Below are 24359 nucleotides of genomic sequence, written 5' to 3'. Positions count from 1 at the left end.
GATTGATGCATCAACCAAAGTCAAAGTAAAGTGGCCAGCAATTGGCACTCCCAGGGAGGCGGCCCATTTCCATTGCCAGTAAGCTATGGTCCTGAGACTGCTCTGCTGTGCCACGAAATGACAAGGCCTAGAATCCCAAGGAAACCTAAGCCTTGAAGTCTGTTAGGAAAACGAGGAGGGCTATAACCAGTCACCTGCAATGCACATTTAACCAAGTGACACATCTGGCCCCAGTTCTCTGGGGTCGGGCCTCAACAGGGATGTGTTAGCTGGGATCGGCTTCCACACTAGCTTTAAAAAGTCTCCAGTTACTTCTAATAAATGAAAATCCCTTCAGTTAAAGGTTCAAATGCCCAGGCTTGGGCCTCTACATGCACTGGAAGGAGAACAACATGGGGCTGACAGAGCCGCACCAGGTCATGGAGAGGCAGCACACCTCCACTCTTTCTGAGGCCTACTTTTTCTTCCTTAAAGTAATCTACACCCAACATGGAACTCAAACTCACCACTCCGAGATCAAGAGATGCATGCTCTACTAACAGGGCCAGCCAGGCACCTTCAGGACCAACTTTAAAGGGAATACCTATCTTCCCTCCCATGCTCTCCCACCACCTCTGCCACAATAAAAATCATGGCAGCTGCTGTGCAGGTAGTAGGCATATCATACCAATGTGGAGGCCAGCAACTTCTTTAAAAGGCCAAAAAGTAAATACTGTGGGCTTTGCAGGCCATACAGTTTCTGTCTCAACTACTCAACCCTATTGTTCAGCATAAAAGCAGCCACAGATCATATAAATTAATGGGCATGGCTTTGTTCCAATAAAACTTTACTTAGGGGGAAAAAACAGATGGGTAGGCTTTAATCAGAGAGCTACAGATTGCCCACCCACCCTATCAGCAGTGGTTTTTTTTTTTTTTCTTTTTTTAAAGATTTTTATTTATTTATGAGAGACAGAAAAGAGAGAGAGAGAGGCAGAGACCCAGGCAGAGGGAGAAGCAGGCTCTATGCACGGAGCCCAACGTGGGACTTGATCCCTGGTCTCCAGGATTATGCCCTGGGCCGAAGGCGGTGCTAAACCGTTGAGCTGCCCAGGCTGCCCATCCAGCAGTGGCTTTTAAACTTTGACCTTGACATCTCCTCCTCTACATTCCTCTCAAACAAGTTTTATTAAGCGGCTTTAAAACTCCACTATACTCTGCTTCTTCTATCCTCTCTCCTTTCCTTGTTTTTCAAATGCAGGAGACAAATCAATAAACAGGACTTCATATCCTACTAATGGCTGAACACTGCAGTTTGAAAACAGCGTCTCCAGGACAGCATACAGGTATAGAGCTTAGGTCTGGGTACAGACTGCCCGGGTTTTAACTCTGCCTCCATACCCACTAGGCTCTGTGACCTTGGACAAGTGACTTCATTTCTGTTTCAAATTCTCAGTGTAGGGGCGCCTAGACTCACTAAAGTGTCTGCCTTCCCCTCAGGACAGGATCCCAGTACCCAGGGATAGAGCACAAAGTCAGGCTCCCTGCTCAGTGGGGAGCCTGACTCTCCCTCTGCCCTCCCCCCACCATGTTCTCAGCATGCTCTGTGTTCTCTAATAAACATCTTAAATAAAAAAACCAAAATTTTCAGCATTGGGCTGGGGTGCTATCACATGAGAAGCACTCAGAAGGTCCCTGGCAGGTAATCTCTCCCCTTCAGACTATCACACTTTTGGAAGATTAGCAGTCACTGATTGCTAGTCACACAGGATTGCCCTGACTCCCCCATCTACACTGTCCACTGTTAGCCATGATCTCTCTACCAGAAGAGGACCAACCCTGGCTTAGAGGGAACAAACGGAATCCATGCTGTACTAACCTTTATGCTTCTGGAATTTATGGTTTCTGGGGTCACTCGGCAGGGACAACAGGGATGAGGGAACCAGGTGCTCAGCTAATGATGGATCTGCCTGTGATCCAGCCACTCAGTCTAACCTTGCAGTTCATTTTTAAGACACCAGTGCTGCAGTAGCAGCAGCAACCCGTGACCATGGCCAGAAGCTGCAGATGTCAGACATGGGAAGGAAATCTGAGGCCTGCTACAGAAAGAAACAATCTTTGCCCAAATCTAAATAAAGTCCTCAAGAGAAAAGAGCTCCTTGCACACTCTGAAAACTTTTCTGCTCCAAGAAAAGCACGGGACAAGCCTGGCTGCTGAATGGAAAAAAAAAAAAACAACCCTTAACTGACTCAGCCAAATTCTCAAGGGTAGGAAAATCTTGGGAGTTGGAACAGGCCTCGCTTATTTCCCAAGACTCTGGAGAAGGGATGTGAAGGGCTTGCTTACAGTGATGTGACCAGTCAGCAATGGGTTAGGTGCCACAGCCCTGCTTTCTCAGTTCTCAGGAGGCCTACCATGGTTGTAGTAAGACTCAGATCCTAATTGCCAAAGATGTACACAGGAAAGTCATCAGCAAAAGCTCAAGACGCCATGACTGTTTCAGCATCTGTAATAAGGATGTTGAGCAAGCAAGCCATGCCTCAAGATGGCTTCCACTGAGTTTCCACCTAGATCTCCCTGCAATTAAATAAGCTGACCAGAAACCTCTAAGAGGTGAAAGATAAATTGACTTCCCTCAAAAACACAGATGTTATGCTTGCTTCTGCTTACATACCAGACTATAAATTCTATTTAGAATTGTTCTCTAGTAGGGACAGTAAGGAGATAAAGAAACCAAGCTTTGCTGAATGCCAGGCACTGTGTGGGTGTCCTGCATATGCCCACTTGACCGTAATGACCCTGAGAAACGGGCATTATCTTCAGTGCCCACTGCAGGGAGGGCCAGGCCTAAACACAATCTTATCTGTCTCCAAAGGCCACACTGTTCGTTCCTATCCTGTTGCCACCTCCGACGTTCAGAAGATGTCACCACTCGCCTTACAAATAGGGATCTGAGTCACCAATTCACAGATACAAATTCACAAAGGGGGGAGAAAAATAAGAAAGATTCTCTACCCTGAGCAATTTGGCCAAGAGAACCAAACTATGCTCCCAGCAAATATCTCGTATTGGAATAAAAAATTATTCCAATAAAAAATTATTCCAATAGCAGGATGCAACTAAGTTTACACCAACCAAGGGGCCATCATTTTGTCATCAACTGATCAAGTCAGAAATGTAAAAACTGCCCACATAATCTCCTGTTATTACTAAGAAACCCTGTGCAATGTTTTCAGGACTGCCATCTCCAGTAACTATCAAAAGTAAAATATTTGCGCAGCAAAGACAAGGTTGATAAATATGGAAAGCCAAATCCCTGAAAATCTATAATCTGGCTCACTGCACACAGCCAGTTTTACCTCGGACTTAACCAAATGAACTTTATAGGCCCACCCAAACAGGCAGCTTTTCCACTCTTTCAATTAGATTTTAATTATGAAACCAGCCTCAAATAATTAATTCTGACAAGACTCTCACCACTGATGAGCAGACCACTCCTACCGATGCTTGAATCAACTTCTTAAAAGCCAACTATCAGAAACCCTAGAAAACAGCCTTTCTTCTATTGTATCAGGAGCTGTGTGGTAAAAGTACAGGCAAGCACTCTGCTCACTTTGAAACGCGGCATTCACTTACTGTTTGCTCTGAATTACTCTGTCACTCAACTTCCTACCCTGGGTCAAAACCCATCGCTTCGGTACTAGACAATTTTGTCCACAGGGACCAAAAGCAGGTTCTCTGGAATATGGTTCGACCTAGAGCTATCCACAGAAGACTGAAAAGAATTAGTGATTTTCACCATACAGGCATTTGCCATAACTGAACCTGGCTTATATGAGATGGTTCTAGGGACTTAACCACAAAAACGTAGCAGAGAAGAGCAAATAAGGCCATCCCTAAGACTTCCATTCCTCCAGGGCTGGGAAAAGATCTAAGAGAAAGGAGCGGAGGTGGAGACATTGTTAGAGGATAAATTACTAAACCAGCTCAATATGAAATTGTCTACATTCAACTGGATGGAAACAAACTGAGTAAACCATTCATCTCTACTTTGCCAGGTAGGTAACACCTGGGAAAGCCTTCATCTCCACAGATGCCTAACAGTTCCCCCTTGGGATCAGCCTTCCTGGCTAAGGAAAAGCCACAGAAGACTAGCTGTACTTAAAATCCTGGGTTGTCAAGAACCAAAAACTTAACCTTCCAAGCAAACTGAAACCCAATCTGGGAGATAGGACAGTCTGTGAATTAGAAAGCCTTGCTGGGGGAATCCAAACTTTCTTTGGAAGAAAAAATTTGAGGAGAGCAAAAAGTAAAGAGGTTTGAGGACCAGAATATCTATATTTTCATGGTCACAATTCGTTAGTATTTCTACTGGGATATCTTTATTTGCTTTCCGATTAAACCTCTCCCCAGAGAATGTAACAATTTTTAAAGATTTCCAGTGTCTAAGAGGTGCTATTAAATCAGGGATTCTGAGCGACACCCTTTTTCTTTCTTTCCTTTTTTTTTTTGCAACATCCATTAATTTGAATTTTAACTAGTACTGGTACATCAGTTTGGGGGGAAAAAAAAAGGCAGTACTGTGACATTCCAAAAACAAAGACTATCGAAATACAGTTTGACCTAATTACTGGGGCTTCTTGGTTTTCATAGAGGAGAGTCCTTTGAGAACAAAAAACAATATACCCTTGTGTTGCTATGCCTGAGTATTTTTTAAACATTTGGGGAAATACTTCTAAGTTCAATGAATGACTGATAAAATTTTCACTTACAAAAGAAATCCCATTTCCTTCACATTTCATTTTCAAGTCAAGTTAAACAAGCATCCTTCAACAACTTGCTTGCCCTCAAAACTTGGAAGGTTCACCTGTTAACATCCAGTTTCTCACTTGGCTCCTGGAGGAGGAATTTTACCAAGGAGGGACAACTTCAAATGCAATTTGTTTTCGGCTGACCCTGGCACTGGATGGTGTGTTCAGTTTGTGCTTCAAACACTTTTCTTTTCTTTTTTGCAGGATACTGTACTGTGTGGACACGTCTTCCTCTCACAACTGATTTTACAGACCTAAGATCACCACTTCACATTAGTGGAGCTGTGAGCATATGGAGAGAAAAGAGTAAGACCAGTGGCCCACTAAATTGCAGCTTAAGGTTCCTCAACCCAACGTGAGTGAACTTTTGTTTTTCTCCTAAGAACGAAAAAAAAAAAAAAGGAAACAGGATCTTTCAGAGGGGAAAATGGGGCTGTGTGTTATAAAGTTTTTGCTACCAAAGTACATTAGGGACCAAAAGTGGGGAAGACGGAAAATGGAACTTCAACGTGTTTTGTCTTTTAACGAAGAACTTATGCTTGTAAAACACATCAGAAGTACTTGTTTGGTTCTGCAAGTCATTTCTGTTGCTGTTTTTATCTTGTATGTGTGGGGAGGGGGGTGCAGGGGGCTGGAGGAAGTGTTCTCTCCACCATGACTGGGCGTGTTTGCATCAACTTTTCACGGTCAGGCATGTGCTTTCGAACAAAGGAACAGTGGAGACAGGGAGAGGAGATTGGGGCTTGACACGCTTTACAGATTCGGTGCTTAAACAGTACTTTACAAATGACTTGCTCAATTTAAACGTCCATCACCATAAGAGACATTGGGAGTAAAAGGAACAAATTGGATCTACTTGAACCACAATCTTTTTTTGGGAGGGGGGGGTAGTAGTAGGGGTGGAGGGAGGGGAGAACCTTAACTCGAATGCAAGTATCATAAACCGAATTCAGTTAACCTTGTCTCCTACCAAATGGATCTGAAGTATCCACTTTCTTCAAAGATGAAGGCTGGAGACAAAGCAATGGACTGAAACGGAGATAGGGAAACCAAGGGCTTGAAAACCTACGGGTCTTTTACATAAGTTTTTGTCATGTTACAGTAACGCTTTTTTTTTCCTTTGAGAAAACTGTGTACGACAAATTAAAAAAACTAAAGATAGAAAGGATGTGCAAGTCTAAAAGGGCTCAACTGGGTTAGAATCCTGATTCGAACATATAAATTCACTCAAGCATCACTTTGGTCTTTAAAGGCAGGAGGAAGGCAGGCAGGAAAAGGGACAAAAAGAGGGAGATAATTGAATTACTCAATAAAAGAGGCTACTTACCATCCCAACCCATTGTAAGACATACACTTCTGACATAAGAGAACTCCTTAGAGGTCGAATAAAGCGTGTAAGCACCTTTGAGTAATGCACCTGCCCCCAAGAGGGGGCCCGGAAACCCAACGTGGGCTTAGCGCACAGACCTTTGCTAATCTGTTTATTTCCTTGAACTGGAGGCAGGCTGCGATGGGCTGCGATTCCCAGGACGATACATTTAATTAGAACAAAACAGAAAACCAAAAAAAAAAAAAAAAAAATTTTTTTTGTAAAAGCTCACCAAACTGCTGCACTTGTGTCTCTGAATGTGGGTGGCATTTCTTTTAAAAGGCAAAGTATGGTCTGTGAAGGAGAAAGGGAAAAGGGGAGGTGGAAGTGGGGAGAAGGGGCCATGGTGCCTGGCAAGGAGGCCCTAGCTAAGACCCCTGATCTAGGAGAGGGTCCTCAAGCGGCTCCCCAGCCCGGGCTGCTGTGGGGCAGCCATCTATCTGTCCAGCGAGATCGCTTCCCCTCCCCACCCCCACTCCTCCTCAGGCTGCCTTTCCTGCCGGCTGAAAACCTTCCATTTCCAAACCCAGTCTCTAGATACCTCTTCCTCTGCCCCACCGGGAAAGGGAGGGTAAACCCTGCACCCAACCCTCTGCTGGAGCAGGGCAAACGAGGGCCCTGAAACGCGCCAGGCTGGCCCTTTTATCACCCTCCAGGGAAGGGAGTGGGGCGAACCCATTTCGCACTTTATAAAGAGGAAGGGATGGGGGGCGCTCCCTTTCACCCCTGCCAAAACACTAAAAAAAAAACCCTAATTTTCTCTCCCGGAAGGGATGGCGCCCCATTTTAGCCCCAAAGAGGAGGGAACCCATGAGAAAGAAGAGACCAACTTCCTCTCCCCTCCAAGTCAGGGAAACCAAACCTCACCCCCCCCCCTCCAAAAACGCATCATCTACCTACGAAAATCTAGAGAACCCTTGCCTTTAAGGAAAAATACGGGGAAGGGGCTTCTCCCCAAAAGGAGGCAGGGATTTCCATCAAAGGAGCTAGAGATCCGCACCCCCCCACCACCACCAATTTTGCCCTCTAGGGAATAACTAGGAACCACCTCCCGCCAAAAAAAAAAAAAAAGTGCGAGTGCCCCCACCCTAAGGACCCCCCCACTAAAAGGATGATAAAAGGACTAAACGAAACCCCACTTTCTGCCTAAGAAAACTAGGGTACCTCTCCAAGTAGGGCAGGGCACACCTCCCCCAAGAGAAAGGATACTGCCAGGGACTGGGAGACCCCCAACTCCAAACCCCTAAGAGCGGGGATACTCCTCGAGATCCCCACCACCACCAAAAGGGTCCGGGAGCCCCTCCCCCATCCCCTTCCCCGAAGCCAGGCGACGGGCAGGCGGGCCCATGGCTGCCAGCTCCGGGCGCTGGGGCAGCCAGGACCCCCGTGGGCCTCCGCAGCGCCCCCCCCCAGCGCCCCCTCCCCAGGGCGGGCGGGCGGGCGCGGGGGTCCGGGGGCGCCTCCTCACCTTCCCCTCAGCATGGCGCCCAAAAAAGACAGAGCGAGAGCGAGGGAGAGCGGGCGAGCGCCGCGAGGGGGGGGAAACGCATGAGGCCAGGAGAGAAAGCAAGCGAGAAAGAGCGAGCGAGCGAGAGACACCCACCGACCCCGCCCTTCCTCCTCCTCCTCCTCCTCCTCCGCGGCCCGGCCCAACATGGCGGCCGCCCCCCTTCCTCCTCCTCCTCCTCTTCCTCCCCCCGGGGACGCTGCCCCGGCCGGGCCGGGGGCCTGACCTGTCGTCAGGGAGCGGGAGGCGGTGGTGGAGGAGGTGCGGGGCGGCCGGGCAGGCGTCGGGGGAACACGGAGGAGGCGAAGGCGTTGATGGCGGCGGCGGCGATGGCGGCTGCGGCGACTCTGATGGTGGCGGCGGGGGGGTCCCGGGCGCGGCCTCCATAGTTCCTTTGGGGGGGAGGGGATGTTAATGCACGAAAAAGGACTGCTTGGGCGTGGCGGGAGGGGCACACTTCAGCTCTGAGGGCTCCTGATAGGAATGGGTATATATTTTTTCGGTTTCGGAATCACCTCTGCGCCGACCTCCGCGTAGGCCGCGCGGCCTAGGCCTCGGCGGGCCGCTCGCCGCCTTTCTCCGCAGCCCGCCTCTGGGGTCACTCGCTCACGGGCGCGGGGCCCTCATCGGGGCGAGAGCCCCCACACACACCTCCCCCGCGGGCCCACAGGCGGGGGACCCGGGGGACACGGACACTGGTGGGTGGTTGGGTGTAATTAGCGCGGGCCGCGCGCGATGGAGCAAGCGAGGGGAGAGGGGAGAAGAGGAGAGCGAGCGAGGGGGTTAAAAAAAAGGATTTTAAGGAGAGAGGAAACGGGCTGCGGAGACGGGCCGACTGTCTGTCTGTCTGCCCGCCCTCGGTGCCCCGGCTGCTCGGCCCCCGCCGCAGTCTGAAATTCACACAAAATGGCGGCTCGGCCCAGAGGAGCCGGGAGGCTGAGGCGGGAGGAAGGGCGAGGTGGGAGGGGGAACTGGGAGGAGGAGGCGGAGGCGGCGTCACGTGGAGAGGGGCACCGGCCCGCTCCCGAAGGGCGGCGGAAAGACCCGAAGGGAGAGAGTGAGGCCGAAGCAAGGCGGAAAGAGCCGAAAGCGCCTGAGCGGGAGACGGGGGGGAGCGGAAAGAGCCGAAGGTAGCAGCGTGGGTGTGGCTAAAGGATAGATGGAAAGCCGCGGGAGCCGGAGATAGCCGAAGCGGACCAGGACGGAGATGGGGGGAGAAAAACAAGGAACTGAGGCGATCCGGAAGGAGCCGAAGGCGGCATCCGAGGTGGACGGCAGGAGGCGGAATTAGCCGAAAGAGGGATTTAGACGGAAAAGGCCGAAGGGCGGGGCTCGAAAGGCGATTTACAGAGTAAAAGGGTGGGAAATTCGGCCGAGAGCAAGCGGGAAGAACCGAAAATTGCCAGCTGGAGGGAAGGCGGGAAGAGCTGAAAGTTTTAGGTGGGAGAATGGGAGGGAAGGAATTCGGGCTACGAAGAGAAAAAAAAATAACCGAAAGCTGGAGGCCGGGTGCCGAGAGTTGTAGGTTTCCGGAGAAGGGGAGGATGGAGCCGAGCCGGCCCGGAGCTGACGTCATTAGAGACCTCGGTCGGTGACGTCACCTAGGGCGGTGCGAGAGAGGCGGGCCTTGGTACTGCCTCCGGGAAGTTTCAGAACTTGGAGCGTGGTACCGGGAAGTTTCGCAATAAGTGCTTCGGGAGGGAGCGATCGACCTGGTTCAAACGGTGTGCAAGCGTAAAGCTGGACTAAGACCCTCACAGCTGTACTAAGAGGAACTACTACTCCCATTTAGCTGAATCCTGGGGTTTAATGTCATCCTTTTTTTGTTGTTTTTAATTTTTATTTATGATAGTCACAGAGAGAGAGAGAGGCGGAGACACAGGCAGGCTCCATGCACGGGAAGCCTGACGTGGGACTCAATCCCGGGTCTCCAGGATCGCGCCCTGGGCCAAAGGCAGGCGCCAAACCGCTGCGCCACCCAGGGATCCCCCTAATACTGGGGTTTAAATAATTGTTTTAAGATCATAGTGTTAGGGCAGCCCTGGTGGTTCAGCGGTTTAGCGCCGCCTTCAGCCCAGGGTGTGGTCTTGGAGACTAGGGGATCGAGTCCCACGTCGGGCTCCTGGCGTGAAGCCTGTTTCTCCCTGTGCCTGTGTCTGTCTGTGCCTCTCTCTCTGTGTCTTGCATGAATAAATAAATAGGATTTTTAAAAAAATCATAGTATTAGCCATAAAGAGAGCCTAAAAAATTTTAATCAGTGGCGAAGCTATCCGTTGTCTCCTGCAAAAATTCGTTCAGTCCTGTTTATACCCAAGGATCTTTGTTCAGTGCTTTTATGAGCTCCTTGTACAGTGCCAAGCTGTGTGATGGGCGAGGGGAACAGTTTCTAGCTTCCTGGAGCTTAAAAACTGATAATGCCCCGGAGTGGTGGGGGAGGGGAGACTGGCAGTTTAAAGGGAGCCTTTATTACCTGGAGGGGAGGGCGCGCCCAGGGCAGGGTTATTTAAGTTGAGATAGGAAGAAGAAGAGAAAGTTCCAGACGGAAGAAATAGCTTATTTCAGACCTGGCCAAGAAAAGGACCATTTAGGTTCCAGGAACAGAAAACAAAACAAAACAACAAAACCCTCATGTGGTGTGAAATAAATTTGCAGGTGAAAGCACCAAATCTCTTCCTAGTATATTAAACCTACCTAAATAAAAAAATATGTCCCAAACCTGGTCTGGGACATAAGCTTTTTCTTAAGTGTAACTTACAACTGGGGATCCCTGGGTGGCTTAAAGGTTTAGCGCCTGCCTTCCGCCCAGGGCGTGATCCCGGAGTCCCAGGATCCAGTCCACATTGGGCTCCCAGATGGAGCCTGCTTCTCCTGCTTGTGTCTCTACCTCTCTCTCTCTGTCTCTCATGAGCAAATAAATAAAATCTTTAAAAAAAAAAAAAAGTTATTTACAACCTCCTTCAGTGAAATAATTAGCTTCCTGATAAAAAATATTCAAGTTGATTTCTAATGAATTTTGATGGTATGAAATTTGTTCTGGGAAACTAGAGGTCCACCCACTTGACAGCTGACTGCCTGCCTGTCAAGAGTCATACTTTTCAATCTTTTCTTTCTTCTGTATCTTGTCTCTCATCTCATGATAGTTAGCCATTCTCTTCTCCCATGAAATGTCCTTACCAAGAATATTTTCTTTTTAAGATTTTACTTATTTATTCATGAGAGACACAAAGAGAGAAGCAGAGACACAGGCAGAGGGAGAAGCAGGCTCCTCGCAGGGAGCCTGATACGGGACTATATCCCCCAACCCAGGATCACGCCCTGAGCAGAAGGCAGATGCTCAACCACTGAGCCACCCAGGCGTTCCCCAAAAAACGTTTCTAATTCACCCACAAGAGACCTTTTTTTCCCTTGCATGCATGATTGTAATAAGATGTTGGCACATGCTTTTAACTAAACTGTCCAAAAGTTTTAACACGAGACGAGCAGAGCTATAAGAATGAAAAAGAAAGTACAGCAAATCATCTTTCCCCTTCCCTGCCTTGATTTCTGAACCCCATATATTCTAGTTATGGATGAAACAACACTGGTTGAGACCTTAGACCACATTGAAGAAAGGACCCTGTACTTTCAAGCTGTGGTCTCCAGCTGGCACCATCTCTGAAGCTTCCGCAGGCCATTCCAGAATTCTGGAAGAGGGCCAACTGCTTTTAATTAATGAAGAAAATGAGAACATAAGCAAATCCCATGAGGCAAGATTTCTCCATGCCTTTTCAGTGTTCTACCAGAACGCTAAAATTGTCTATTAAGCCCTTCTGACATTCTAGATGTTACTTTAACTTCCTACCTAATTGATTAAAGTCTAGACTCTGAAAAGTTATGGGGGATTCTCAAGTTTCAAATGGTTTTTGTCTGGCAGGAAAGACAACCCTGAATGCTATTAATCAGTTTTGTATCAAACTTTCCAATCCAATTTCTACATTCTTTTTTTCTTAAAGATTTTATTTATTTATTCATGATAGACAGAGAGAGAGAAAGAGAGAGAGAGGCAGAGACACAAGCAGAGGGAGAAGCAGGCTCCATGCCAGGAGCCCAACGTGGGACTCCATCCCAGGACTCCAGGACGGCGCCCTGGGCCAAAGGCAGGCGCTAAACCGCTGAGCCACCCAGGGATCCCCCCACCCCGCCTTTTTTAGATTTTATTTATTTATTCATAAGAAACACAGAAAAAGGCAGAGACATAGAGAAGCCCACAGGGAGCCCAATGCGGGACTCGATCCCCTGACCCAAGCCGAAGGCAGATGCTCAACCACTGAGCCACCTAGGTGTCCCTCTGCATTTCCTTTTTTTTTTTTTTAAGGTTTATTTATTTTTTTTAAAGATTTTTTATTACTTATTCATGAGAGACACAGAGAGAAAGAGATGCATAGACACAGGCAGAGGAAGAAGCAGGCTCCATGAAGGGAGCCCAACGCAGGACTCCATCCCGGGTCTCCAGGATCACACTCCAGGCTGCAGGCGGTGCTAAACCACTGTGCCACCAGGGCTGCCCGTAAGGTTTATTTATTTGAGACAAAGAGCACATATTTATTTGAGACAAAGGGCACATGCATGCACACTGGCACAGGAGTAAGGGGAGGGGCAGAGGGAGAGGGAGTGAGAGAATCTCAAGCTGACTCCCTGGTGAGTGCAGAGCCCAACCCAAGGCAGAGCTCAAGGCTCAATCTCAGGATCTCACATCTCAGGACCCTGAGATAATGATCCGAGCCCAAAGCAAGAGTTGAACGCTCAACCAACTGAGCCACCCAGGTGCCCCTCCTGCATTGGTTTTTACATTGTCTATACTTACTCATTTCTCATCTCCAACTCAAACCAGCTTTATTTTACTGTTGGTTCCCTCCTTAATGATTTAAGTCCGTTCATATATTTTAATACCCTTTGTAACAAACTGGTAATCTAGTAGGTAAACTGTTTTCCTGAGTTCTGTGAGCCACTCTGGCAAATTAATGGAACCAGAGGGAGAGGTTGTGGGAACCTCTGATTTACAGCCAATCAGAAGTGCTTCCAATTTGAGGCTGAAGCTAGGGGTGGGCAGTCTTATGTGAACAAGCTCTTAACCTGTGGGATCTCCTGCTAACTCCAGGTACATAGTATCAGAACAGAATTGAAGTGTGGAACTTTGGTATCCCGCAGCTGCAGAACTGTTTGGTGTAGGAAAACCTCCAAGCATCTGGTGACCACAGTACAAAAGTATAGAGTATTAGAGTAGAGGAGAAACGCATTATGTCCCTTAAAACCATTTTGGAAGGGGCACCTGGCTGGCTCAGTCAGAAAAGCATGACTCTTGATCTCAGTGTCATGAGTTCAGGGCCCCATATAGGGTGTAGGGATTACTTAAAAATACAATCTTGGGCAGCCCGGATGGCTCAGTGGTTTGGTGCTGCCTTCAGCCCAGGGCCTGATCCTGGAGACCCTGGAGTCCCATGTTGGGCTCCCTGCATGGAGCCTGCTTCTCACCATGTTGGGCTCCCTGCATGGGGCCTGCTTCTCCCTCTGCCTGTGTCTCTGCCTCTCTCTCTGTGTGTGTCTCTCATGAATAAATAAATAAAAATCTTAAAGAAAAATACAATCTTAGGGATCCCTGGGTGGCGCAGCGGTTTGGCGCCTGCCTTTGGCCCAGGGCACGATCCTGGAGACCCGGAATCGAATCCCACGTCGGGCTCCTGGTGCATGGAGCCTGCTTCTCCCTCTGCCTGTGTCTCTGCCTCTCTCTCTCTCTGTGTGACTATCATAAATAAATAAAAATTAAAAAAAAAAAGAAAAATACAATCTTAAAAGAAAAAAAAAACACTTGCAAAAATGGCTTGGCAGTATCAACTACAGCTGAAAATAAGCCTGCTCTATGATTTAACAATTCTACACAAAAGTATATATTCAACAAATGTGTACTAAAAGGTATGAACGAGAATGTTCACAGCAGCACTAGTCAAAAAATAGTCCCTAATTGGAAACTCTTTATTTATTTATTTATTTATTTGTTTGTTTATTTTGGAAACTCTTTAAATGCCCATCAATAGTAGAACAGATAAGTAAACTGTAGTATAGTTCCCACTTTTTTTTTTTTTTTTTTTAGTTCCCACTTTTGAGAACTCCTGGATTGCTGAAATAGAAGACCCAAACGACAGTCTTTTACAATACATCTTGGGTAATACATCTAAAGAAACTTCTCTTGCATGGGGTCTAGGAGCCTTAGAGCTTTCTTGGCTGATGAGTGAGAGCAGGTCTCCCATTGTGATACAAGTTGCCTCCAAATTTCCAAGAGATTAACTAAACAATGTAGCTGTGTGTGTGTGTGTGTGTGTGTGTGTGTGTGTGTGTTGATGGGGATGGGGCAGAGAAGGTTTGCAAGTTTTAGCAACCTGCCCTTTATTTTAGGAAAGAAAATACCTCCCCCCCAACTCCAAAATTCTTCCTATGGACCTGCAAAATGTCTCTAGGCTTGGCATATCTTTGTATTTTTCTGAGATGGAACCTTCTGTGATGCCCCTAAGTCTTATTAATGCTTCCCTGGTACCTATTTCTACTCTGGGAACATCATTCTGGCAAAGGATTTTATTTGTCTAGTTATAGCGTGTTGTTTGCACTGTGAATGAGGGGAGCTTTATAAAGAAGTTATTATTACACCATGTGGAAGAAACACCATAAGCTAGGAATCCTGGGTGGCTTAGAGGTTGGGTGTGTGTTTTTGGCTCAGAGCATGATCCCAGAGTCTGGGATTGGGTCCTGCATCGGGCTTTTTGCAGGGAGCCTGCTTCTCCTTCCTATGTCTCTGTCTCTGTCTCTCTCTCTCTCATGAATAAATAAATACAAAATTTTTAAAAAGAGACGCCAGAAGCTGCCTCCAGCCTCTGGAAATAACTAGGTAAGAAAGGTGGAGACCACTGATCAAACAGAGACATGGTGGTATATGGGATCTTGCTGACTGCAAACCCAATAGCTATTTCCTCTTTCTTCCTTGCTAATCCTACCCTGGATTTATTGGAAAATCGGAGGAGGTAACCAAGTCCAGGCTAAATCCTTGGTCCACTTGGTTCTCTAGGAAATGATGTCCCCCCCCCCAGAGGACATTTGAGAAATTACTGCAGGGATTTTGTGTTTTGGGGTCATCATCTGGTTCGCCAGTGAACAGTATTGCTCCCTTGAGGGCATTTTGGAAGTTTGCAGGGATTTTTTTTTTTGGACAACATAATACTGGGGGGTTGTTGTTGGCACTAGAGGGCAGCCCGGGCTCAGCAATTTAGCGCCGCCTTCAGCCCAGGGCGTAATCCTGGACACCCAGGATCAAGTCCTGAGTTGGGCTCCCTGAATGGAGTCTGCTTCTCCCTCTGCCTGTGCCTCAGCCTCTCTCTGTATCTCTCATGAATAAATAAATAAAATCTTAAAATAAAAAAATAATTTTTAAATAATGGAAAGAACTGCTTATATTATGTTAAATCGTAATGCTGAACTTTTCCAGTTTGGAAATTGTGTGCATAGCAAAGTCATGGCAGACCGGGAATTCATAAGATGTATACCCCCACTTTTGGAGTAATGAAAAAAAATTTTTTTAAGATTTTATTTATTTATGAGAGACACATGCAGAGGGAGGAGAAGCAGGCTCCATGCAAGGAGCCCAATGTGAGACTTGATCCCAAGACCCTGAGATCATGACATGAGCTGAAGGCAGGTGCTTAACCATCTGAGCCACCCAGGTACTGCCTTTTTTGAAGACTTTATTTCTTGATAGGCTTTAGGAAAGTATAAGGGGAGAATGAGAAAAGGGACCCTTTTAGATGTTTAATGAGTCTAGAAGTGCAGGAGAAAATAATGTATAGAGCAGTTTGCTTGATTTTCAGGGCGTTTTTTTTTGTTTGTTTTTTTGTTTTCTCACAAAGTGATCATTTTACAAAAGTTACTGCATACTCACAGATAATGGATCAGGTCACTCCCTAACCAATTAGAAATGACTACTTGCCATGGATCTTCAGGGTCATTTCAAGGTCAATATATTAACTAATAAATCATTTAATGCTAAGGATCAGTTTTAGCCCTTCAAAATAGTTTGACTTTAAAAAAAAAAACAAACAAACAAAATAGTTTGACTTTGACTCGCCTTATTTTTATTTCCATGATGCATGTACTTTTCACTTTAATAATATAAGACAACTCAGCCAAAGTGTTTATTTCCAAAGGCTTATCCCACAGACACTTGATATAACCGTCTGGTGCATGGTTATTCCAGACTTCCAAATATCTTTCCTTCACAAAGAGGTTATTTGAGCCTGTCATTGGCATTTTTCCCTGGGATCAGGAAGTAGAACAGCATAGTTCAAGAGTTGGGGATTCAGAACACTGAAATGAGGGTTTTAAAAAAAAAATTATTGTGGAAAATTCAAACATATACAAAAATAGAGGAAAAAAGTAAAATGAATCCTCATGTACCTATCACTCAACCTCAAGAATTATAAACTCAGCCAGGGGTGCCTGGGTGGTTCAGTGGGTTAACCATACGACTCTTGATTTTGGCTCAGGTGATGATCTCAGGGTTGTGGTATTGAGCTCTGCATCAGGGATCAAGCCCCCCTCCAGCTCCCAAGCTCAGTGGAGAGTCTGCTCCAGATTCTCTTTTCCTCTGGTCCTATCACCATTCCCCTGTGCGTGCACACCTTCTCTATTTTTTTTTCACACCTTTTCTATTAAAGAAAATATTTAAAAAGTAAAAATAAGCTCAGTAAGTTCCTTACTCCTACTCACTGACCATCCCCCTAACCTGCTAGTTTAGCTTTTTTTTTTAAGTTTATTTATGTATTTTTAAAGATTTTATTTATTTATTCATGAGAGACCGGAAAGAAGAGAGAGGCAGAGACACAGAGGGAGAAGCAGGCTCCCTCCATTCAGGGAGCCTGATGTGGGACTCGATCCCAGGTCCCCATGATCACACCCTGGGCTGAAGGTGGTGCTAAGTTTATTTATTTTTAAGTAATCTCTACACCCAACAAGGGGCTGGAGCTCACAACCCAGAGATCAAGAGTGAAGCCCCTTACTGACTGAGCCAGCCAGGTGCCTACTTCTGTCTTTTTTTTTTTTTTTTTAATTTATGACAGTCACAGAGAGAGAGAGAGGCAGAGACACAGGCAGAGGGAGAAGCAGGCTCCATGCACCAGGAGCCCGACGTTGGATTGGATCCCGGGTCTCCAGGATCGTGCCCTGGGCCAAAGGCAGGCGCCAAACCGCTGCGCCACCCAGGGATCCCTTTTTTTTTTTTTTTTTTTTTTTTAAGATTTTATTTATTTACTCATGAGAAACAGAGAGGCAGAGACACAGGCAGAGGGAGAAACAGGCTTCATGCAGGGAGCCTGATGTGGGTGGAACTCGATCCCGGGACTCCAGGATCAGGCCCTGGGCTGAAGGCAGCACTAAAACGCTGAGCCACCCGGGCTGCCCTCCTGTCTGTTTTTAAGTGTTTTTTTAAGTAAGCCCTATGCCCAACGTGGGGCTTGAATTCAAGGTTCCGAGATCAAGAATCACATATCCCACTGACTGAGCCAGCCAGGCACTCCTAATTGATGTCTTTTAAACAACCCTAAGAATTCTTTGGTTCTAACAGGAAGGGGAGGAAAAGAATTGAAACTGGAATAAAAACACCACACAGATCTGTGTTCCAGGGTTCTCCACCCTGACTGCATTTTAGAATTATCTGGGGAGCATTTTGTAAAAATCCCAGTGTTTCAGCTCCAGCCCAGACCAATTAATCAGTCTCTGAAGGTGGGGCCTGGGCACTATATTTGCTGAAAAGTTCCCCAGATAATCCTAATGTGCAGGTGGGACTGAGAATCACTGCTTTGGTTAACAGTGAGCAGTCACCTGGGTGGAGGTAATTATATAATTCTGAAACCCAGGGGCCTGATCTATTGAATAAATGCTCTCCACCCCTTTTAAGCAACAAAGTCTCGGTTTAGGCAGCTGTTCTGATTAGCTGTTGCTTAAAAACAAACTGCCCCATGGGTGTATATACATATATATATATATACACAATCCCATTGTCTCAACAGGGTCTCAACGAGATATTTGTACACCCATATTTATAGCAACATTATTCACACAGTCTTGAAAGGTTAAAAGCAACCCAAATGTCTACTGAATAGGGACGCCGGGGTGGCTCTGTGGTTAAGCGTCTGCCTTTGGTTCAGGGCATGATCCTGGAGTCCCCGGATCGAGTCCCGCATCAGGCTCCCTGCACGGGGCCTGCTTCTCTCTGCCTGTGTCTCTGCCTCTCTCTCTCTGTGTCTCTCATGAATAAATAAATAAAATCTTAAAAAAAAAAAGTCTACTGAATGGATGGATGGATAAATAAAACGTACTATATACTTACAATGGAATATATTCATATTCAGCCTTAAAAAAAGAACATGGGGTGCTCCTGGATGGTTCAGTTGGTTAAGCATCTGCCTTCAGCTCAATTCATGATCCCAAGGTCCTGGGATGGAGTCCTGTGTTGGGCTCCCTGCGTGGTGGGGAGTCTGCTTCTCCCTCTCTCCTCACTCCCTCTCCCTCTCCCCTCACTCATGGTCTTGCTCACTCTGTATCTTTCTCTCTCAAATAAATAAATAAAATCTTTTTTAAAAAAATTTTTTTTTGTAAATTTTTATTTATTTATGATAGTCACACACAAAGAGAGAGAGAGAGAGAGGCAGAGACATAGGCAGAGGGAGAAGCAAGCTCCATGCACCAGGAGCCTGACATGGGATTCGATCCCCGGTCTCCAGGATCGTCCTGGGCCAAAGGCAGGCGCTAAACCGCTGCGCCACCCAGGGATCCCTAATCTTTTAAAAAAATCTCTAAGAATGGGAGATACTGCTGTAGTCAACTGTGCAAAATGCAATTGCCATAGCAATAATCAAGAGAACTTGATTCCCTTTGTTGCCATAATTATTTCCTTAGTTGGCATTATTTAACCTTAGGAATATTTGGAGTTAAATATAGAAAATTTCAAGTGGCTCACACCTCCAGAATTAATGTTTTGGTTTAAGGAATGTGTGCATATTTGGCTTTTTATATGCAGGAAGTATTTAAGAGAACCTGGCCTATTGGTTTTCGAATTTTTTCCCTGCATTGATTTAAAGATGTGGAATGGGGATCCCTGGGTGGCGCAGCGGTTTAGCGCCTGCCTTTCGCCCAGGGCGCGATCCTGGAGACCCAGGATCGAATCCCATGTCGGGCTCCCGGTGCATGGAGCCTGCTTCTCCCTCTGCCTGTGTCTCTGCCTCTCTCTCTCTCTCTGTGACTATCATAAATAAATTAAAAAAAAAAAAAAAAAAGATGTGGAATGACTGAAGTTTGGCAGTCATTGTGTATGGGCAGTCCAGGTGGCTCAGCGGTTTAGCGCCGCCTTCAGCACAGGGCCTGATCCTGGAGACCTGGGATCGAGTCCCATGTCGGGCTCCCTGCATGAAGCCTGCTTCTCCCTCTGCCTGTGTCTCTGCCTCTCTCTCTGTATGACTATCATAAATAAATAAAAATAAATTAAAAAAAATAAAAAAATAAAGATTTATAAAACAAAATGTGTGTGCATGTGAGAGGGAGAGGGATAGAGAAAATGTTCCTAAACTTCAAATTAATGAATCTAGGGGAACCTGGATGGCTCAGTTGATTAAATGTCTGCCTTTGGTTCAGGTCATGATCTCAGGGTCCTGGGGACAGAGCCCCGAGTTGGGCTCCCTGCTCAGTGGCAAGCCTGCTGCTCCCTCTCCCTCTGCTCTCCTCCTGCTTGTGCTCTCTCTTGCTATCTCTCTTGCTAGTAAAATCTTTACCAAATAAAAATGAAATAATTTAAAAATTCATGAATCTAGACAGAGAATGTATGAATATTCATTGGATTAGTTTTTTTCTGTAAGCTTGAAAATCTTCAAAATAAAAATTTGTGGGGCGCCTGGCTGGGTCAGTTGGTAGAGCGTATGACTCTTGATCTCAGTGTTGTGAATTCAAGGCTCAAGGTAGAATTTTAAGTAGAATTCACCTAAAAAAAGATTTTGCACTCAACCATTGCGCCACCCAGGGATTCCAAAAAAAGATGATCTTTAAGTAATCTTTGCATCTAGCATGGGGCTCGAACTCCCAACCCTATAGCCACTGAACCAGCCAGCATCCCCATGATCTGGTTTCTTTCTTTCTTTTTTATACATTTTTAAAAAATATTTTATTTATTTATTCATGAGAGACGCAGGGAGAGAGAAGCAGAAACAGGCAGAGGGAGAAGCAGGCTCCATGCAGGGAGCCTGACGTGGGACTTGATCCTGGGTCTTCTGGATCACACCTTGGGCCGAAGGTGGCACCAAACTGCTGAGCCACTTGGGCTGCCCAAGAGTTATTTATTTTTAAAGATTTTATTTATTTTTAAATATTTTATTTATTTATTTGAGAGAGAGAGAGAGCACATGAGTGGGTAGAGGAGCAGAGAGAAATAGAGTCCCCACTGGACCAGGAGCCTGATGCAGGTCTTGATCCCAGGACTCTAGGACCATGACTTGAGCTGAAGGAAGAGGCTTTTTTTTTTTTTTTTTTTTTTAAGATCTAGTTTCTTAATTGATGCCTTTATCCAGATCTGTCCTATATCAGTCACCTGACTTGTCTTCAGTCCTCACATCTCTACTAGGTCATTTGCTTTCTCGGAGAGGTCATCTGTGACTCCACAGGACAAAATAGTCCTCTAGGGTTTATGTATCACCCAGCACAGGGCTGGGCACAGAGAAGGTGGTCAGGGAATACTGAATGAATGAGAATGTCAGAGAAACTAAATTCAGAAAGATAGAGAGTATTGGCAGAGGAGGGGAAAGAGAGTCTGGGAGAGAAAGATAAAAGATTGAGACATTCATTTGCATGAGAATGGCCACACTTCAGGGGCAGGGACAGAGAAGGAAACAACGGAGAGAAAGGAGAAAGAAGAAAGCAGGAGACAGTTGGTAGGAGGCAGTATCCAGGTAATCTAATGCCCTGTAACGAGTGATCCCAAAACACTGTGGTGTAAATCAATAGCAATAATTTATTTTGCTTACTGATCGGAACTTCTTCAGGCAGGACTCAGAAGGAATGGCTTGTCTCTGCCTCTGCTCCATCTGGTGTGACTTGACCAGCTGCCAGAGGTTGACCAGCTGCCGGAGGATCCACATCCAAGATGGCTCAGTCAAGTGGCAAGTTGGTGTTGCCTGTTGCCTGGGGTTGTCGGATTCCCTGAGGGTAAGGAGCTTTGGGTCTTCTCCACATGGACTACTTTACGGGCTGTTTTGGCTTCTCCTAGCAAGGAGCCAGGGATTAAAATCAAGTGTCCCAAGGGAGGCAAAGTGGAAGCTTCTATTTCTTTTCTTCTTTTTTTATTTTATAGCTTTACTAAAGTATTCACAGAGCACGCATTTCACATATTTAAAGTACAATTCTGTGGGGTTTGGTATAATGCATTAATTTTTTTTACAATTCTGATTAAAATATACGTTAACATTTATGCTAGTTATTTTATCCAGTACTTTGGTTACACTAATGATTTTAATCCACCACTTTAACCTTTTTTTTTTTTTTTTTTTTTAAATTAAGTAATCTCTAGGGGCAGTGGGTGGATCGGTGGTTAGCCATCTGCCTATGGCTCAGGTCATGATCCCAGAGTCCTGGGATAGAGCCCTGCATTGCATCAGGCTCCTTCCTCAGTGAGGAGCCTGCTTCTCCCTCTCCCCACCTCTGCTCTTCCCCCCACCTCGTGCTCACTCTCTCTAGTGTTCTCTCTCTCTCTCAAATCAGTAAATAAAATCTTAAAAGAAAGAGAAAGAAAAGAAAGAAGAAAGAAAGAAAGAAAGAAAGAAAGAAAGAAAGAAAGAAAGAAAGAAAGAAAGAAAGAAAGAAAGAAAGAAAGAAGAGAGGGACACCTGGGTGGCTCGGTCATGATCCCAGAGTCCTAGGATCGAGTTCTCATCAGGCTCCCTGATCAGCCCAGAGCCTGCTTCTCCCTCTCCTGCCTCCTCCCCTTGCTTGTGCACTGGCTCTCTTTCTCTTTCTCTGTGTCAAATGAATAAATAAAATCTTTTTTTTTTAAAGATTTATTTATTTATTCATTCAGAGAGAGCGAGAGAGAGGCAGAGACACAGGCAGAGGGAGAAGCAGGCTCCATGCAGGAAGCCCGATGTGGGACTCAATCCCGGGTCTCCAGGATCACACCCCCGGCTGCCGGCGGCGCTAAACCGCTGCGCCACCAGGGCTGCCCAATAAATAAAATCTTAAAAAAAAAAAAAAGAAAAAAAGAATGAATGAACTTAAACTCTGGGTCACACCGGGATGCTGCCATCCTTTCTGCCTGGGGTTCTTCCCCTGTTTTGTTATTTAAGCTTTACTTATTCTGTAAGGCTCGGCAGAAAGTTTACATTCTCAGAATATCCTTTTTCCGACTCCAACAGTAAGTCAAACACTATCATAGCTCTTTCTTCCTTCACAGCACTTCATGAAGTTTCTATTTATATTAATGTGACTGTTTTCTCTCTCCCACTGGCCTATGACTGTGCCTAAAGCAGGAGTATGTCCACTTTTACACTATTATATCCCAGTGCCTGGCACAAAGTCAAACACATAGTAGGGATATGGTAAATATTTGTCGAGAACATTTAATGAATAATTCTTTGATAAGATACTGCCTGACTTCCTTATAAGCTGATCAGCACAACACAAGGCAGATCCATGTTTCTTTTGTTCAACATATTTTCTTTCTTTCTTTTTTTTTTTTAATTTTTATTTATTTATGATAGTCACATCACAGAGAGAGAGAGGCAGAGATACAGGTAGAGGGAGAAGCAGGCTCCATGCACCGGGAGCCTGACGTGGGACTCGATCTCGGGTCTCCAGGATCGCGCCCTGGGCCAAAGGCAGGCGCCAAACGCTGCGCCACCCAGGGATCCCATCCATCTTTCTTTCTTTCTTTCTTTCTTTCTTTCTTTCTTTCTTTCTTTTCTTTCTTTTATTTATTTGAGAGGGAGAATGTGCAAGAGAGTACAAGTGGTGGAGGGGGAGAAGCAGACTCCCCACTGAGTGGGGAGCCTGATGTGGAGCTCATCCCAGGACCCTGAGCAGAAGGCAGATGCCTAACTGACTGAGCCATCCAGGCACCCCTGTTCGCCGTATTTTCACAGGGCCTGGTGCACAGTCATTGTGATAACTGGTCAGTCTCCAAGATGATCTCTGAAGGATCCTTCCCCTTAGTATTCATATCCTGTATTGTCCTCTCTCACAATGAATACAACTGGATGTGATCAATGGGATATTGCAGAAGTGACAGTGTGTGAGTTTCAAGGCTGAGTTATAAAAGGCATTGCTGCTTTCAGTGGATCTCTCACTCTGGGGGAAGCCAGACAACGTCATGAGGGCACTCCAGCAGCCCAGTGGTTATGCCCACGTGGAAAGGAACTGAGGACCCCGGCCATCAGCCAACATCAACTTGCCAGCCATAGGAGTGAGTCCCCTCGGAAAGGGATCTTCCATCACAAGCCATTAGATGACTGGAGCCCCAGGTGACATCTGACTGCATCATCATGAAAGACCTTGTGCCAGAAGAGACTAGACGAGCTGCTCTGAATTCCAGACCCACAGAAACTTTAAGAGATAATAACTATTTATTGTTGCTTTAAATCTCTAATTTTTTACATAATTTGTTCCATATCCATAACCAAGAGTAAGCATCAGCTTTTTTTGAGTGATATTGTGATCTTTTTTTAACTGTTTTTTTTTTTAATTTTTATTTATTTATGATAGAGAGAGAGAGAGAGAGAGAGGCAGAGACACAGGCAGAGACACAGGCAGAGAGAGAAGCAGGCTCCATGCACCGGGAGCCCGACGTGGGACTCGATCCCGGGTCTCCAGGATCGGGCCCTGGGCCAAAGGCAGGTGCCAAACCGCTGCGCCACCCAGGGATCCCGATATTGTGATCTTTAATGAATTTCTACTCTTTTCTGAGTCCCAGAATTGTAATCTGTAAAAGGGGATGAAATGTCCATCTTTGAGGTTCACAGAGTATGTTCCTCAGGGGCGTGATCAGAGTACATAGTAGACGCTTAATATACCACCAAGAATATAACCTCCTGATGAAGTACGTGTGCCACACAGCTTGGATTTGAATCCTAGTTTTACCTCTAAGATAGTAAGACTTCATTCAGGCTACTAATACTAAACATTTTATTTATTCATGAGAGACAGAGGCAGAGACACAGGCAGAAAGAGAACCAAGCACCATCCAGGGAGCCTGAAGTGGGACTTGATCCCGGGTCTCCAAGATCAGGCCCTGAGTCCAAGGCAGGCGCCAAACGGCTGAGCCACCCACGCAGTGTCCCTGAAATAGGAATATTAAAGAAACTAGAATCTTACAAGGATTAGAGAAAGAATTCATGTAAAATCCATTTTATTATTTTTTTAAAGATTTATTTATTCATGAGAGGCACAGAGAGAGAAGCAGAGACACAGGCAGAGGGAGAAGCAGACTCCATGCAGGGAGCCCGATGCAGGACTCGATTGGGGGTCTCCAGGACCATACCCAGGCCGAATGCAGGCGTTAAACCTCTGAGCCATCCAGGGATCCCCTAAAATCCATTTTAACTCTATGAGAAGGTAGCTATTTTTTTAAAAAACATTTTACTT

The 24359-nt window shown here is 46.0% G+C and overlaps 2 protein-coding genes across 8 annotated transcripts in view; one reads left to right on the top strand and one right to left on the bottom strand.

The window, feature by feature from the left end:
* ZC3H4 (zinc finger CCCH-type containing 4) overlaps nucleotides 1–9247 on the bottom strand; it is a 46647-nt gene extending 37400 nt beyond the window's left edge. Inside the window, exons 1-2 of one of the 7 annotated variants that reach the window (XM_072773817.1) lie at nucleotides 9160–9247; nucleotides 7894–8059 (exon numbers count right to left, since the gene is read on the bottom strand). In XM_072773817.1, the coding sequence (XP_072629918.1) occupies nucleotides 7894–8054 (161 nt within the window). In that variant the 5' untranslated portion in view covers nucleotides 8055–8059; nucleotides 9160–9247. The other 6 variants (XM_072773825.1, XM_072773839.1, XM_072773834.1 and 3 more) reach the window with 6 other exon arrangements.
* An 11536-nt stretch (nucleotides 9248–20783) lies between these two features.
* The window catches only part of SAE1 (SUMO1 activating enzyme subunit 1), an 82746-nt gene continuing 79170 nt past the window's right edge, over nucleotides 20784–24359 (top strand). The window contains exon 1 of the mRNA XM_072773861.1: nucleotides 20784–20933. The gene's annotated coding sequence lies outside the window, so the exon portion shown is untranslated. The remainder of the gene's footprint in view (nucleotides 20934–24359) is intronic.

Source organism: Canis lupus, chromosome 1 (assembly GCF_048164855.1).
Source record: "Canis lupus baileyi chromosome 1, mCanLup2.hap1, whole genome shotgun sequence".
Taxonomy (NCBI): domain Eukaryota; kingdom Metazoa; phylum Chordata; class Mammalia; order Carnivora; family Canidae; genus Canis; species Canis lupus.
The sequence above is the reverse complement of the archived record's forward strand: the minus strand, read 5'-3'. Positions and strand labels throughout refer to the sequence as shown.